At 37.6% G+C, this 18489-nt stretch overlaps 1 protein-coding gene and 1 long non-coding RNA gene across 4 annotated transcripts; both read right to left on the bottom strand.

The window, feature by feature from the left end:
• Window positions 1-7164: 7164 nt before the first annotated feature.
• On the bottom strand, window positions 7165-12451 carry LOC129350919 (uncharacterized). Of its 3 annotated transcripts, none has more exons than XR_008604507.1 (4): window positions 12347-12451; window positions 11345-11445; window positions 7594-9595; window positions 7165-7530 (listed from the first exon to the last, which is right to left on the bottom strand). It is a non-coding gene; the product is annotated as an uncharacterized LOC129350919 (long non-coding RNA). The 3 variants fall into 3 exon arrangements; XR_008604509.1 differs by having other exon boundaries at window positions 7165-7523; XR_008604508.1 differs by having other exon boundaries at window positions 7367-7489.
• A 1882-nt stretch (window positions 12452-14333) lies between these two features.
• ptges (prostaglandin E synthase) lies at window positions 14334-17024 on the bottom strand. Its single transcript, XM_023263453.3, has 3 exons — window positions 16806-17024; window positions 16602-16684; window positions 14334-15400 (listed from the first exon to the last, which is right to left on the bottom strand). Exons 1-3 carry the CDS (start codon window positions 16941-16943, stop codon window positions 15151-15153), a joined length of 471 nt encoding a protein of 156 aa, XP_023119221.1. The 5' UTR covers window positions 16944-17024; the 3' UTR covers window positions 14334-15150.
• Window positions 17025-18489: the final 1465 nt, after the last annotated feature.

Below are 18489 nucleotides of genomic sequence, written 5' to 3'. Positions count from 1 at the left end.
GCATGTCACTCTAAAAACGTCATAGTTTAGCATGTCGCTCTAAAAACGTCTTAGTTTAGCATGTCGCTCCAAAAATGTCATAGTATAGCATGTCACTCTAAAAACGTCATAGTTTAGCATGTCGCTCCAAAAATGTCATAGTATAGCATGTCACTCTAAAAACGTCATAGTTTAGCATGTCGCTCTAAAAACGTCTTAGAAAAGACTTTGGTCCAACAAACGTTGTTTTGTCCCGGCTGTCTGAAGTCGGTGAGGAGCAACACAAAAACAGTCCAAATGCTGGTTTCCAGAGGGTTAGACGAGTATTTATTTGAAAGAGTAAGTTTACAACAACACAACATGTGAGGGGGTTAAAAGGAAATGGGTGTTAGTAAAATAAAAATAAATAAACAGAACTAAAAGTGAACTTCACGTTGACATTGATGGGCATTCCAACCAGGAACAAAGTAAAAGATAATCGATACAAAAAAAAACTCTTTCTGTTCACCTCTTAAAACCCAAAAACACACCGCAGTAGCAGCCTAAACTAAAACTACCAATGGGTTTCCTGTTTTCCTTTCTGAACAATTCAAAGGTCCCTCTCTATCTCCCCACACATCCACCAGCCACTGGAACACATCTCCAAAGTTCTGCCATGCCAGCTCAGCTTCCCCTCAGAAGAAGTGCCGCCACCTGCCAGATGAAGGAGCCTTTTGAGAGGCAGCTGGCATCGTGATTGGACTGTACTTTGGTCTGTTCCAATCCAGCTTCAGCTCCAGAGACGGCAGGTGGGACGAGTCAACGGAGGCCGGGTAGACGAAGGCATGCAGCTGAGTACAATCCAGAAAACAACAGAGGAGGAGTGCAGCGGCCCAGGGCCAGAACAAACAGAGTAGCATCGTATGTCTCTTAGAAAACATCATAGTATAGCCTTTGGTATGAAAAAACACCATCATATACATCATATATTGTACAAATAACAAGTCAAAGGAAAGAGACATACATTGTAGAATTGCAGTAATTGTGGGCTGACTGATTTACTGATTATCGGTATTTTATTTTTTACTGATTTATGGTAATAAATACATTTAAAAATGGCGCTACTTTGGCTCTGAACCTTTATCTACCTGTGGTCACTCTGTCTTCTGGAGTGATTTGATTGGTTATATGTCACGAATAAAACTCCTTTAACTTAATATCTGTAAACAAAACAAAAACGTATCAACAAAGTTTTAGAGTTTGTGTTCTTCTAAGTTTAACTCCAAGATTTTAAATCCAAACACCTGTCTATCTGAATGCACAATGTCACTCTTTGGTGCTTTCATGCAATTTCGTAACATATTTATCATATTCTACTGGTTCTTGTTCTATTTCATCTAGCTCCCACATTGCACATATCTGGCCTCCTTTGCACATGGTGTCCTTTTCAATGTTGTTTTGTTATATATGTACATTCGATTTTATTATTGAATGTTGATATTTTATTACTTACTGCTTGTTGTTGTGCACCGTCCAGTGGAAGCTATTTATATTTTCCTCATGCCATGTATGATGACAGTAAAGCTATTCTATTCTATTCTATTCTATTCTATTCTATTCTATTCTAAATACTTCAATTTACTGCAAATGAATATCTCCTCCAAATGTCTCACTAATAATCACTATCAGCCTTAAAAACCCACAAAACACCCCTCTATACTCGACCACACTTAGTACAGTCTGGTTCCCCTTCTATAAATCTGCTTGGAATCTTCCACTTCCTGTTTGTCAAAGTGGTCCTTCTACCTGGACAGGTTTTGTTGGAGCTCATGCAACAAACATTCTGGGTAACTGCACTTTAATATGGATGGATGACTCTGAATTAGAGTCTGTTTTAATGAGACTGAGTTAAATGTGTAGCTGTCATTAAATAGGAAATTATTTCTCAGAATTCACAGAGAAAAGTCTGAAATGTTTGCTAGGTTAGCGTCCCACATGTTCTTTGGCTCAGCTAAAGCTAACTCTCTCCAACTTCTGGATCTCTTGAGTTGCTTGTTGTTAAAATATCTTGCTAGAGGTGCTGAAGCTCAGAAAGTCTGAGATGTTTTTAGAATAAGCTCATTCTCAAGTCTTATCTGAACTGTCCTCTTTTGTTTGAACTTTCCCTAAACTTAGGAGTTAATGACAGAGCAGCACATCCAGACTCAGTCTCATTTCTGTAGAGATTAAACTTCAGTGTCATTCATTGATGTTAAAGTGCAGTTTTTCAAATGTTTGTTGCACATGCTCCCGACCAAACCAGTCCAGGTGGAAGACGATGTGAAGAGAAAGCTCCAGAGGATGAATATCACGAATTTACGTTGGAAATAAATGTCCTTTAATTAGACATTGTCATGCAAAAGTTGGATTTCCCTTTAATGATGTTCAAATCTTTGTTGAGTGTTTTGTTGCTGTTGGTTTCTAAATGTTTTCTGACACTCGGCCCCAAAGATTAAAACCTTTTACGGCTCACAAGGTGCAACAATTCACACATTATCAACTATCTTTCTGACTAAACTAAGATAAAAAGTGAAAATCTGCCTGATTCCTACATCATGAATGTAAATCCTTTTGGTTTTTATGACAGTAAACTGAATATATTTGGGTTTAACATTTTATAAACCAAAACAAGAAATGAATTACTGGAGAAAACATTCAACAGATTAATGGACAAAGAAAATTTGTTTTCCAAAATATATGGCTGAATTACTCCAACATTACAAGATACATACGATTTTAATTCCATTTTATTTATATAACACCAATTACAGGTCAAATTGTCTCAAGACGCTTTATTTTCATATTTTTTTTCATATTTAAAATATGTGAAAGTAAGAAATTTAAACCTCTTGACTAATCCAATTTATTATTTGGTTTTTAAGAGACTAATGGACAATTAAAATAACTTTCTCCACTAAAACTAATAAACATGAGGTCAAGTAGAAGGAACAGTTTTAAATACTGCAGTCCCACGATGACAAGAATAAAGTTTGTCAACAAAAACTAAATCTGCTGTTGGATTCCATTAAAGTCCTAATAAATGATAATAAAGTGTGATTCTAAAGGTTTGTGGTGCTAAAAATGTCCAAGTAAAGATATCAAGTTGAACATCTGGATGGAGGTTGATAAAAGTTTCTCTCCCTTCATTTCTCTGGAGCGACTCCATGGATTTTATGGATGGTGGTTAAAGACCTGCTCTTCTAGTTGTCTTCCTTCTAGTCGCTGTAAAAAGTCAGTCCATCCTGGCCGACTTGAACACCTCTTCATGTCAACTTGTTCTACCTCCGACCTCGTGGAAACTCCAGAAACTCGGGAAAACCTGTGGAGACTCGAAGAACTCGTGGAGACTCGAAGAAATCGTGGGGTGGGGGAAGGTGTGGTGGGAGGTGAGGGGAGGTGGGGGAGTAGAGGGGGGAGGCCGCCACCCACCTCCCCGCCTACTCTCCGCCCTGACTCCACCCAGACTCCGCCTTGGCTCCACCCATGTGGTGACTTCAGGAACTACGATGCCAAAGGGACGACGAAATTATTTCTTTTCATCTGATCTGTAGCTCAGTGAGTTAAGGATTTGCCTATGGAGCTGCAGGTCGCTGGTTCAAGACCAGACCCTTCTTAACTTTTATCAAAATTCTGACAAAGACAAACAAAGAAAAGTGCCGGTGGTGGGTCTTGAACCTGCGACCTTCCACTTGGTAGTCTGTCTTCTTATCCCCTGAGCTACTCGCTCAGATACTAATTCTTCTTTTTTTTGCGCATTTATCATCTATTTTTTGTCATTTTCAAGTTTTTTTTTTTACGTGAGTTGCGACTCGACCGTTTTTCTCAGGGGGTTGGACTTCAGCCTTTGTGCTGGAGGGTTGAACCCTCAGTTCCAAGACTTTCCAAGCCTCCACACCTCCCGAGTCCTCAGGACCTGAGCTTTCACACAGTTTGAGGGCTGAAATTTTCTAAGTCCCACAGTAGTTCTCTGTTAGATTGAACTTTCAGACAGTCCAAGGACTGATATCTTCTAAGTTCCTGAGTACTTCTCTGTTAGTTTGAACCTTCAGACAGTCCTGAGGACTGAAAACTCTAAGTTCCTTGAGTACTTCTCTGTTAGTTTGAACCTTTAGACAGTCTGAGGACTGAAGTTTTAAAAGTTTCTCAGTACTTCTCTGTTAGTTTGAACCTTCAGACAGTCTGAGGACTGAAATTTTAAAAGTTTCTCAGTACTTCTCTGTTAGTTTGAACCTTCAGACAGTCTGAGGACTGAAGTTTTAAAAGTTTCTCAGTACTTCTCTGTTAGTTTGAACCTTCAGACAGTCTGAGGACTGAAATTTTAAAAGTTTCTCAGTACTTCTCTGTTAGTTTGAACTTTCTGGTTAACAGAAGCCTTAAAACTTGTGACCATGAGTCTTGATTTCACATTTAGAACATCCATCTGAGTTCTTCTCAGACCTTCACCTGTGGGTTTTTTAGAAATCCTCAACAAACTTTAATTCTCTTCACTGAACAGTAAAGTTTGTGGAGATTAGAAGGTAACATTAGGTTTATCCATGCCTTCAACTACTAGTAGACTTTATCTGGAAAGCAGTTTTCTGAAATGAGTTCTTAGTAAATCTGTCCACAATCAAACCAAGAACATAGAAAGAGGAAATGTTTGAAGAAACAACTTGATGTTTTCACTTCAGACTAGAAAACGCTGTAAGATCTTTATCTGTTTTTGCTCTTTTTCATCGTTTTATTGTCTCTTCTGTTTAATTTGATCTTCTAAAGTCTAACTGGTGTCTTTTCAAATGTTTTTTCTTTAGTTTGATTCTTCTTAAATGTTTAGTTTTGCTCTTTTCTCACCTTTTATTCTTTTCTAATGTCTGATTTGATTTCAAAATGTTTTGTCTTTTTAATGTTTAATTGTTGTCTTTTCAAATGTTTTATCGGCTTATTTGAAAAATTTCCTTTTCTTTCCCAATGTTTAATTTTTCGATTAAATCTTTAAGGTTTTTCTTTTTTAATGTTTTACCACCTTTTAATGTTTAATTTCTTGTTAAATGCTTCATTGTATTTTCTGTTGAATTCATATTTAAAGTTTTATTGTCGTTAAGATTTAATTTTGTAATTAAACATTTAATTTTTTAATTCAATGTTTTGTCTATTTAAAGGTTTAAAAATCTAATTAAATGTTTATTATTCTTGTTTAATTGTATTTTTTAAATGTTTATCTAAAATATTTCATCTTTAATGTTTAATATTTTTAAAACATTTTGTTTAATTTCATAATTACATGTTTTGTATCTTCTGTTTAATTATCTAATTAAATATTTTGTCTATTTAATATCATCTAATTGTATTTAATGTTTAATTTTCTTTTAAAAACTTTTATTGTATTAAATGTTTTTCCTTTAATTGCTTTTTTAAAATGTAGTTTATTTCTTTAATCTTTCGGTCAAGATTTTAACCCCAAACTTAAAAATGAAACAAACCCTTAAATCACAATGGAAATATTTCTGTTGTCACAATCATGAGTTAGTCAATTATTCAGTTTATCAATTCAACTTTATTTGTTTAGCACCTTTCACACAGATGACAAAACTAAACAAGCAAAGAGAAAAAACTGCTAAAATTCTGATTAAAACTCAAAAACATATTAAAAAAAAGATTTAACATGGTTATAAAATCTGTTGTGTCCAGGGGATGGAGTTTATTGAAGTCTTCTTGGGCTCACATGTTAAATCATTTAAAATATAAACTTGATATTCAGTTTAAGGAAAGTAGAAACTGCAGAGCGACAGAAGAAGCAACAATATCTCCTGTTTTCTCCTTTAATGAGTCGACTCTTCTTGTGCTTTCACACCAAAGAACTACAGACTCTTCACAACCTGCTCAAACTCTTGGTACAGGACCTCACCACATGGGTCAAGAAGTTTCCGTCTCATTTCTACTCTGAAGCTCACCTTCTCCTGCTCAAACTGCTGACAAATGTTTCTGCTGCTCTAAAGTCTGGTCTCCAGAACTTCCTAAAAACTCTCAAAGTCTCTTCTGCTGCAGGTTGCTTTGTAGAACTGTTCCAGAAAACCTCACTAAACCACATGGAGGGGCCTCAAGATAGTCGTCCAAATGAAACCGTACAAAAACCAAACTAGCACAACCCAAACGCTAAAGTCTCCTGCAGCCTACCAGAGAACCTCTGAGAACAGAGAATCAGGACAGGAACTCTTACCTTCTGGACAACCAACGTTGGTTCTCAAACAAGAATACAGAATGTGTCTGACCAAAAACCTCTGAAGACTCACTACAGCCAAGATAAAGACACAACTCAGCTGCCCCAAATCCACTAATCACTGCACACATTAGCACCATGTGCTAACTGTGGCTAAAGAACCACATTTACCAAGACAACTATCCAGTACAAAGCCCTAAAACATACCAAGAAACACATTAAAGACGATTTTACTGCTGGAAGCTGCAAGCCAACGCCTAAAGAACAAACTAAAGCAATGGAGCCAAACCCAGTTCAGTGGTGAAGAGAAACAGAGGAAATGTTTGTCTGCAGCTAAATAAAGCAGGAAGACACTGAGCTGCTCAGGTGTTCCTGATAACACCAAGCAGCCACCTGGACAGCCAATAGGAACACAGCTTCCTGGAAGTCCAGAGGGCGGGGTTAGTCAAGGAAATTTTGTTTAAAGTTGAAGCAGAAAGTTAACAAAGAAAGTTGAAAACCACCTTCTGATACCTGAAATCTCTGAGTTTTCACACAAAGAACGCCTGAACATGTCAAACTGGTTTCATAGTAGAACCATCATTGTAAAAACGTCATAGTATGGTATGTTGCTCAAAAAACATTACAACCCGGCTGTCTAGGGTCGCCGAGGAGCAACACAAAAACAGGACAAACGTTGGTTTCCAGGGGGTTAGACGGCTATTTATTTGAAAGAGTAAGTTTACAACAACACATGTGAGCAGAAAAATCACAAAGTCTGTCTTTAGTTCAGCTGAAAATATTAGTTTTTGTCTTTTTTTATTGACCAAACTTTTCAGGAAGTAGATGAAGAATAATTAAAGCTCTCATGTAGAAGTCCAACTTATTTTGGATCCTTGTGGAGAGTTTAATCTTAGAGTTTGTAAAGCTGTTGAGTTTTCAGAGTCACATGGATTGTTTTGACATTTAATGGTAGGGCTCCTCCTGTAGCCTTGAGGGGACCACAGGAACATTCAGTAGCTGTTGGAGTTCTTCCTGTCAGGCTCGTGGTAGAACGGCTCTGAAGTATCTTGTACTTGTCTTATCTGGAACAATCTAACAGCCTAAACTGTTAACAGCGGTGTAAAGAAGCAAACACACAGGCATAGATTAGGACTCAAACTAGATTTATTTTAGAAAACAAATCAACTTAGAGGCATTTGTTCAATGAATAGGAGGCCGTACAATCAGATTCCAGGTCTTCACTCTGTAGGTTGTTTGTTCGGTGAGACTCTTGGACCTCCATCAGCTGACGTGGATGTTTGATGGTCTTCCTCTCTAATGCCAGATGATTCATCCATGAATTCAGCAGCTACAGACTGAAATGAAGCTCATGCTGCCGTTATTGAATTCCTGTTCCAGATCAAATGTTCAGAGCTCACCTTGAATGCAGCCGTCTGCTGTCTGATAGTTTTTCTCATTGTAGTCTTCAATAAAGTCTTTTTCCTCATGTCAGGATGTGGTGAGACTCTTTCTCAGTCTCTGCAGACGTCCCTCATTGTGCATCTCCAGAGAAGAAACAGAAAAACTGATCACTGCTTCAGCATCAAACGCTCTCCAGCACTGAGAGTGTTTTAGGAATTAATTCATTGTGTTGTGAACTTTGAAGGAGCAGAAACTTTACAGCTGCCAAAGATATGAGCTCCAATTCTGGATGTTTTAGGAAATGAAGTTCATCAAATGAACACTTGATGATTGCTGATAACGCTCATTAAATTACTGAAGAAATCTAACATAAAAACCTGTAAACTCTCAGGCAGCTTTTGTTAAAGTTTGTCTATAATTCTATCATCATGTTGTGGAACCAGGACTCTGCAGAAGTTCCTTCAAACAGATACTTGTGTGTTTCTATTTCAGGCCTCAGGTTTGAACATACAGCAGAGGATTAGAAAGGAGTGATTTTAATATTTAAATCAGTCCAGTAAATGTTTGAAGTAAAAATGATTAAAATGTTGATTTAGATAGAGTTGTGTCATAAATAATATTGTAGAGTCTCACTTAAATATATCCAAATGAGTTCAGTGTATTTACATTTTATAGAATGTTTGATTTCTTAATCTCTCTTTTTTTCTTCTTTTTTTCTTAATCTCAATACTGTAGGGTCTGACCTTAAATATAATAATAATGATGTAAATTTAAATAATAAATAATATTGTAGTGCAGAGTCATACACTTTAATCAGCTAAACTTGCATAATAAATATCACTGCACAATCTTAACCTTAACATTCATATTACTGAGGTAAATTTACATAATTCCTGATATTCTAGAGTCTTAACTGGAATATGTCTAACATGAATCTTTTTGTATTGTGCTGATAAACAACAATAACCCGACTTTCAGATAATATTGATTGTCTGTGATTGTGAGACTAAATTCCTCCACATTCTGGAACTTTACCTGCAGCTGTAGGAATAAATAAAAATAAAATCTGTTCATTTCCACATTATGCACATTTATTTATTCTTAATATCTCAGACTGAATGGAAGCTGGCAGTAAAAAAAAAACAAAAAAAAAAACTCATCTGCTGGCTGAATTTCCCAAAATGGAAACATGGACAGAATTTAACACTCATGTATCCATGGCAACGCTAATGTTTCTGCTTCTTACCAAAGTTCACAACACAAGTAAAGATTTTAATGTAAAACTTCAGGGATGACTGCTGACCATAAGTATTCTGATCAATACTTCATGATCAATATCAGGACAGATGTTACAACTCCAGCTGTTGCATTAGACTGCAGTTATTCACAGAGAAATTAAAACATCACATTCCTCATAAAAACTAGATGGGACTTTTATTAAATAAAGTGTTGGTGAATAAACAGTGTAAAAAGTGTAAAGCAGCTCCATTAAATCAGGAGATGTGAGACTTCCACAGCATGGATCACCATCTGCTGTGTTGATTCATAGCTGAATGTCAGAATGAACTGAGATAGAAAAGCTGCTTTGAGCTGCAATATTACGGTCTGACAATCCAACACCATCACAGTTTTCATCTGGTTGTTTTGCTCCAACATGCTGTGAAGTTCAGTTTTTACCTGAATCAATACAGAGATTCTATTTCCAGCCAAGACTGGAATAAAAATTAGAATGTTATGAGGTTATTAATGCAACTAGATCCTTTCAGATGGAAGGATTTACTTCTAAGTTCTAATTCAAGTTTCAGTTGGAGCACATTGCATTCACAAAGAAAAACAGCGAAACCTTCATAGCAACATTTAATAAACCTAAAGCTTCCCTGTTGGCTCATTGGTGGAGTTTGTTACTGAGCATCTGAACCTTAAATCCAGTGAGACGACCATCTTCAGTCGAGGCCAGTCAGAGAACTTCAAGACCTTCCATCAGCTGGACCAGATGTGGCATCATCTCCCTCTGAACATCTGGATGACAGGAGAAAAGACAGAAATCAAACACAGAAATACAATTTATTCACTTTCATCATTTTATAAAAGTAGCATGAACTTTATTAAAACTTGACATCAGTAATGAAAGTAAATGTTTTTATCTCGTGTTGAAGCTAAATTTAAAGTCAATTTTAATGACAGTTTATCCTGAGAGGAGTGAGAATGGAGCTTTTCTGTCCTTTTTAGAATATTCCCTCAAAATATTCTGTTTATTATTGGCTTTAGAAGCATTTTTCTTTACTTATTTATTTTTAGATACCTCAGACTGATGCACTTTGCTGGTTTGCAGATAATTTCATGTACAATGACAATAAAGATCTTCTATTATAACATATTCTGCTAAAACAATAACAGCAAACCTTCTCAACCATCTCTCAGTCTGCAAAATTTCAACTGCGACAAAGAATTATCTGATGTTATTATTATAATCTTTACTGAACCAGCCCTGGAATTAATAAAAATTGTATATGGATATGATTTTCTCTGATGGGACCACTAAAACTGCATACAATACAGTAAATGTCTTCTGCACTGCACACATACTACACTTTTGTATAACTCTGGATGTCAGAGTAAAGGCAGACAGATCCACCAATCAGCCACAACATTCTGACCACTGACAACTGAAGAGAACAACATCCATCATCTTGTTCTAATGCAACGTTCTGCTGGGAAACCTTGACGTTCATGTGGATGTTTGACATGTACCACCAACTAAACACTGCAGGACAAACAACCCCCTAGTCTCCATGGCAACAGCAGTCCTTGATGCCAGCTGCCACCCTCAGCAGGACAAATTAAAACTGCTCAGGAGTGGTCCGAGGAACACGACAGAGCTAAGCTGTTCACCTGGGTTCCACACTCCCCACATCCAGATCTCATTGAGCATCTGTGGGATGGTCCAGGATCAGCCTGGTCTAGGTAGGACCCACCCTGCAACCCACAGGATCCACAGGATCCACAGGACATCCCCAGAGGTTCTGATGAACCACTGGGTCAGAGGAGTTTTAGCAGCATAAAGGGACCAACGCAGCATTAGTCAGGCAGTCAGAATGTTCTACTGTTATATTGTCATGTTGATTATATGATCAGTAAATGTTACCATCAATTATAACGTCCACATTGATCAGGAAAAAAAAACTCAGTTCATTCAGAAACTGTGGGGTTAAACCTAAAAACACAGACCTCAACAGCAGTTTGTTTCAAAACAGAACACCAGCCGGTTTTCACTAAAGAAGCTTTCAGACCAACAATTAAATGACAGTTTTGTTCTCATTAAGTTCACAGAGTCAGAGTCAGCCAAAATAATGTATACACACATCAGGAAAAGAAAATTTAGTATAGATATTTCATTTGTATAAGTACTTCTACACATATAGATTCCTCTTTCTAAGTTTGATCAAATCACGATAACTCTGTGTCTTGTTGTACGATGTTTTCCCAACAGATGGCGCTACCCTCATGAATGGAGCATCAACAAGTGACGTCTACAACACAACAGAAATGTCTGGAAGTCAGTGGCCACCACTTTGAGCACCTCTTGTAATTGTAGAGGCCAAAGATAACTTTTATTAATCTCATGATGTCTGAATAAATTTGGTATTGAAATACTTATGCACGTTTTTCTTTTCCTGATGTGTGTAAACATTATTTTGGCTGACTCTGTATAAGGGGTTTCTGACAGGTCACCAGGCAACATTTTTTTTATAATAATGACAAACATACCTGCATTCTACAGGAGTGATTTTCCTCATGTGCAGGTAAAGATGTGTGAGGAGCTTAGAGATGACAGGAGCAGGAGTCATCCTCACTAATTCAGCTTCCACCTAGAAACAGAAAGACCACAAAGAAACACACTGATATACTCTCAAACGTTCAACCTCACAGCCTCAAAATATCTGTTTAGGAAGTGTTGTGTTTCTAAATTCTGCTGAAAGCATTGACAGACATTCTCTTACAAGGTTGTGTAAAAAGCAGCCTGTCCTCTGAGATACTGAGAAATCTTCCTGAACAAAGTTTCTACGTGTAAATCAGCTCAACAAAAACTAAAGCCTCAGTCAGAGATAACAGATATAGCAAATTATAAAGAACTTTCTTTGTTAACTCAGACTTTCTGCTTCAACCTCACATAAAAAGGGGAGTTTAACTCATCAGGTGACTGAAAATGAACAGCTTGTGCAGTTCTAGATCCAAAAGTAGGATATTTCAACTCATGTTTTACTACAAATACATGCAATAATAAATAAATACAATGGCTCGTTAGTTTATTCACTATTAATGTCACTTTATATACTGGATTGAACTTGAGCAGTGAAAGAGAGAAGGAATTTAGTGAAATTATGGAGATTCAGAGAGGTAATGTTGTGCAATGTTAAGTTAAGCGTGGTTTAATTCAAACCAGCTGAATGTTAAACTTCAGTGCAGCTAAATGGGTTTCAGTTAACCTTAAAGGAAAATAACTTTTTTTAAAAGCTAAAATACACAGCAGAGAAATACAGGTTGAGAAGGTCATTCTAATAATGACGCACAGCTGCTGCAGCAACTAACACAGGTGTTCAGCGTTAAGTTAGCCACCTGCGTTAATTAGCCCGCTAGCTAACTTAGCCGCTTAGCTAGCTAACGCGCCCGGACCAGCTGCTCAAACACGACAAAACACAACTCTTCACAAGTCGCTGACTTAACGTACAACAAAACAACGCTGCTGGTTACAAGTATTTATCTTCTTACCGCGTTTTACTCCAAAAACAAGTTCAACAGCAGCCAGAGATGCTACCAGACGTGCCGACCATAGATATACAGAGACTAGATACACTAGCGCGCTGTCTTCTATATGAATCTATGGTCTGACCAACCACTGCTCTCTGGCTCCGCCCTCTGAGAATCTTGTTGTCGTTTGGCTCCAAACTTGCTGATGACCACTTCCGGTCTCAGAAAATGAAAAAAACGGACCTTTTTATTTTTCTGTTATTCTAAATATAAAATGAAAATCAAACCATTTTTAAAATTTCGCATATCCCTTTTTGATCATGAAAAGGAAAAACAACTTGTATTTCAATTTAAATTTTTGTATTTTAAAACGAAAATCAAATAACCACTCGTTTTTTGTTTTTCAATACCCGTTTCAGAACGGAAAATCCAATTGCCAAAATATACAGGGACCCTCAGACAGGAGCAGCTGCACTTTGAAGTCGGAGTTCTAGCTGTTCACACTGAGAAGATAAACTGAGACAAACTTTACATAAAATACCACATTAGCTGTGTTAAAATTTATGTTTATGTCCAAACAAAAGTCTAAGCAGTTCAATGAGTTAGCAAATCCACATCAACAGACGGTATTTAACTAAGATAACATTCGGTGCATAGTCCTGAGAGATCTGGAATAAGGGTATAAAACTTCAAAAAGTACTCATTATTTATCATTATTTCAGATTGCATGAGATATGATTAAATGTGATTTTAGTTAATTCCTACCAGATCAAAGTATGCCTGCATCGGTAAATCTACTGTTATTTACGGTAATTATACAAAAACAGAACGTGAAAGCCTGAGATCTTACTAAGTGGCACCTGTGCTGTGTTGGAGGTTAATTTGAAGCTCAGATGTGATTACTCACGCAGCCACACAATTTGTTCGCTCAGATGGTGAAAGATGGAACCATCCGACTGCTGAGTAGTGCTGTATGTGTGTGGCCACAAGGTGGGGCTAAGTGTGCTATAGGTACACAATGGTGAAATCCCCAAAACAAAGATTTTTATCCAGTTTCTTGCTTATTGAATTAAGTGCTGCCTCCCACTGTCTCTCCCAGGGATGAACTTACACCTCCTGAACAATAGACCATCTAGTTCAGCATAAACTGATCTCTCTAGAAACTGCCAGCGTCAATGAAATCAAAGCCTCTGTTAGAGTTTTAGCAGAAAAACATGAAACGCACGAGGAAAAGTTAAAAAAAAATAAACATCATTGTTGTGTGAAAAGTGAGGAGTATAGGAAGGAGGTCATGAGCTTTATTTCCTTTCACCCTGAAGGGAAAGGCACGTTGAGGCGGCCGCAAGGCTGACGCATACACAGGATATAGACACACCCCTCTCTCTGGCATGTCAGCTTTATGTTTCAGCCAGATTATATGTATTGTTAATACTCATTCATTCAGAGCAACGGATATCCCCATCCTCCCACCTTCTCAGGGTTTGTTGTATTTCCTTTGTGTTTAAAAAACACACCATAATCACCCAAAAATTCCAGCTTTGTAGGTTCAAGCTTAGTCATTATCACTGGTTGGAGAATAACTGGAAATAGGATTACTGGGAGTATAACATTTTAAAACTGGATGATCGAGTGGGGTGAAAAGTGAGCTGAATGTAATAACAGATTTAGAGGCATTTCAGTTTTGGTCACACACTGTAATTGTGCTTAGCTTCATTGCATGACTGAGCACTTGGTGACTACAATATGCCTATATGGCTTCCCAGCACACTCTGGGCCTCAGAGAGTATTATAGTGTGCACAGCGCAGCCACAGGTCTTACATAAGAGGTGGAGGAATGCTGGAATTCTGCCGCGGACTTCTGGATCATCTCACTCTCACACACAAAGTGGGGCCCCGTTCCCTTAACACCAGAACACAGCGTCTCTGCAGGACCAGGCAAACCCAACAATGATTTAAATGACCATTAAATCTATGAATTCTCACATAGTCAAGTACAGATCAGACCTGCTTGGTTGTGAATTGTTTTATTGCCTACAAAAATGTATCTGGGAAGTCAAAACAATGACTATGCACATTAAACTGAATAAATTATTATTACAAAACTTTTAAAAAATAGCCTCAAAATATGCTTTCACAGATAACATTACAATATTACATGTACATCTTAATCTCCAGGTTGTTGCAGGACATTCATATCTCAAACAGATCCCTTTCTTTTTCCTCTTAGAGTAATTTGAGAAACAGTTTCACGGAGCATCAGGTAAAACTTTCCACCACCTCATCAGTCCTCAAGCCACGATCCATTATGGTTTTGTTGAACATACTCAAACAAATGTTAACACAACAGATGGAAAATCCACACAGGAAACAGAAAAAGCCACGATGAGGATACAACACCACATGAATGGTGGTCTGTGTTATGTGTGTAAACACAAAAGGGCTCAGGGATCAACATACAGTACAGTGGTGGAAAAATATTCCAAAGTGGCTAAACGTCTACAGCTGTCCATCAGTGAGCTTTAAATTCCAACAAAATCCTGGTTTCAACGAGGAACAACCTTCATTTTAAATACGGTCAATGGTGTCAACTTCAAATATCTTTTAAGACATTGTCACATTTCAACTTTGTAAATATTACAATAAAAATACTGACAAATTCTCACAAAACCCAGCACTGGTGTAATCACACCTCATATTGCACTGACATTCTTGTCTTTCCAGGAGGACCCTCGAGTAATCATCTTCCTGCTCTCTCTGAAACTGGTCACATATCAGAACCATCTTTTAACCCAGAGCCTCTAGTTCAGTCCCTCCGTCCTGGATGTTTAGGCGTACACTGCCACTGACGTTAGGATCTGCAGTGCCATGGAAACACAAGGTATCTGCGCGACAGTGTAGGCCAGAGAGCGGGTCGGCGCTCGCAGGGCCAGCAGGTAGGCAACGCTGTGCAGCACACGGCCCATGAAGAAGACCAGGAAGTGAAGGCGGGCCACCATCAGTGAAGGTCCAGTCAGGGAGTAGATAGCACCCACAAAGAGGAAAGGGAGGATGTTCTCCAAGTCGTTCCTATGAGCTCTGGAAGAGAGGAAAAAAAAAATCAAGATCTCAATGCCAATACACACATCTATTCTCAATATCCCGTAATGTTGACTCAGCTAACTGTGATGCAGTGAAATGATGATACAGCGTAAAAAATGTCTCAGTCATGTCAGTGACTCATTCGAATTGCGGACTATAATTTCCTGTGTGAATTTCCAAAGGATTTATGATTTGGACAGTACACAATGCTTATGCAAGGCTGTGGATTCTGTCATCTTTCTGCTGCAACATTTTAATCCAGTCCAGCTCTTCTTATGTGAATCACACAGCAGCCTTTAACAGTCTCATTCTACCAGATCAGACTATCAATCAGCTCCACTATTTTCCTGCTTCCTCTCCACCCACTAGGAGCAACTTTTTAACAATGTTATTCTAGGAAACCTGCTAATCTGTGAAGTTTTGCAGAAACACCAAATAAAACAATGAGACTTGTGGACAGAACAAGCACATAAACAAATTACGAAGCCAGATTTTTAAGTTTCAAGTTTGTGACTAGTTTATGGGGCAAATATAACAGAAGAAAAACTTTTCACGAGAAAAACATCTGCTCTCCCTCCTTCTGTCACGGATCATTTTGAACAAGTTAAAACAAAGCAGTCGGGCACATCTCCTACTGGTTACCTACTACTGCTGAAAATCACTGGAGGAAAACATGTTATCTCTCTGAAAAGTACCATCTAAATAGGGAAATTTCACTTGGAGAAACTGGGACTCATCACTTTCATATGAACATTTAATGCACATAAGCAACCACATAAATCTCTTGAACACTCAGTATGATCAACCTTTTAGTATAACGCTGATATTAAAACTTAATAATATAGATTTAATGATGCTATCAGTAGTACAAAGTCTACTTAAATACACATTAGAGATTCTTTTACTCCAGTATTTTTTAAATTGCATGCCACTTTCTGCTATTATTCCACTAAAACTTAAGAGAAAGCTGTAAAATCTTTGTGCTACATTACATAAAATATTACAACCTACCAGTAATAATGATACTGTTGCCACTAAAGTGCTGCCTAAATATTGATGCATCAGGTTTTAAATAGTAAATTAATAGTCCAACACTCATGAGCCATTTTCCCGTGCTGAGGATTTATATTTAAGGATTTTTTAAACAAAATAAAGGCATGCCATGACAGCTTCCCTGTAGCAAACTTTGCGCACTCACCTCATGCACCTCTCCACAAATGGATCCTCTCTATGATACTGTAAACCTCCGTGTCTCAGTGCGTCCTCTGGGTTGGCAAAAGCCTTTCAAGGAAAAAAAACACAACTTTGCATCAGTGAAAATAAACTTGCTCGGTGCAGAGTGCATATTAAAACTGCATTTTCCGCCTTGAAACAGTCTTTGCAACTCCTGGAAGCGACTCACCTTTTTACGCAGCCTCACTTGTCCTGTTATGATCGCTATAATGTACATTTTAATCACCAGAAGCACGCCGTAGAAAACAAAACAGGAGAACACCTCGTTTCTTATCATGACTGACATTGCTGTGTTTTTTCTAATCATCCACAATGAGCCGCAGTGAGAATCAAAGCAGAGCTCCGAGCGTAGTGCGTGCGTAAAGCTGCTGAAAGTGAGAGTGCGCCCGAAGGGGAGGAATTTTTGTACCGTCGGAGATGCCTCCACCCACTCCCCCAAATGATGATGACAGGTTGAACAGCAGGCGTTTCCGTGAATCCCAGACTTGAGTATTAAGTTGCTTGGCACGCCAGTATTGCTTGCCTGGGCCTCTACTTCACAGGTACAGCGGTGGAGTTTTTTTTTTTTTCTTGTTTTTATAATGAGTAAAGGTTGTAATACCTCACTGAAGGTGGAAATACCTGTGACGAGTTCAAGTCTTTCAAAAGGTTACTTATGCATCAGGAACAAAATGCTCACAAAGAATCAAAAAATGTTATCGTTTGTGTTGCTTTTCTTTGTTTAGATGTTCTAATTATTGATCTATTATGCAGCATTTTCCTGAAATAGCTGTTATCATTTATGAGTTGTTGGATTTTACTTTAACAATCAGATTACTGACTCCTTGGACAAAATCTCTATATGAAGGGACAGTTGTCTTGTTCAAGGATTAATCAGGGCCCACAATGACACACAAAACATCCAAAATAGATTCAAAACAGCCACAAAGAGTCACTAAATAGTTTGATGGAGATGCAAAACAGCCACATAAAGACACTAAATGACTAAACAGAGTGAGAAATCAACCACAAAGAAAAATAAACAGCTACACAAAATAAATCAACCACAATGACAAATAACAACTAAACAGACAAAAACTAATCACAAAGACAAATAAATGACTAAACAAAGACATAATTTAGCCACAAAGAGATGCAAACCACCCTGAAGAGACATAAAACTACAAAAAAAAGACGCAAAACAACCACAAGGAGATGCAAATTAACTAAACAGAGACACATTATGAAAACAGAATGGCTGACCATGTCATTTTCATAGGGGATTCCTGATGTTATTAATATGTGAGCAGGATTTTTATCAGAGCAGCTTGTTTTATTCTTACAAATTCTGTTAGCAACTTGTAGCTGTTAAGAAAAAGTAGTGAAGCAAAAAGTCTAATTTTCTTCTCTGAATTGTAAAGAAAGAGGGTTGTCTTTTAGTTGTATTTTACTGTCATGATCAGATTACTGAGTCCTTGGACAAAAAATCTGTGCAGTGAGTGTTTCTTTGTTCAAGAGTAAATCAATCATCCAAATGTGGAAGAAAATGTCAAAAAAAAGAGATTCCAAATGGCCACAAAAAGACACAACAGATCAACAGTGAGAGATACTAAATGACTAAACAGAAACAAATGTCAACCACGGAGTTGAAAAAACAAGCTCAAAGAGGTGCTAATTGACAGAAAAGAAATACAAAACGGCCGACCGTGCTCTTTTCATGCGGGTCTCTTGGTGTTTGCAGCATTTTTCTGCTTAAATAGAGACAGTAAATGATTCAATTGAGATGTAAAATAACCTGAAAGTGACACAAAATTACCCAAATGAGATGCAAAACAGAAGAGGTACAAAATAACCACAAAATAGCTGGCCATGTC

This window comes from Amphiprion ocellaris, chromosome 17 (assembly GCF_022539595.1).
Source record: "Amphiprion ocellaris isolate individual 3 ecotype Okinawa chromosome 17, ASM2253959v1, whole genome shotgun sequence".
Classification (NCBI taxonomy): domain Eukaryota; kingdom Metazoa; phylum Chordata; class Actinopteri; family Pomacentridae; genus Amphiprion; species Amphiprion ocellaris.
The sequence above is the reverse complement of the archived record's forward strand: the minus strand, read 5'-3'. Positions and strand labels throughout refer to the sequence as shown.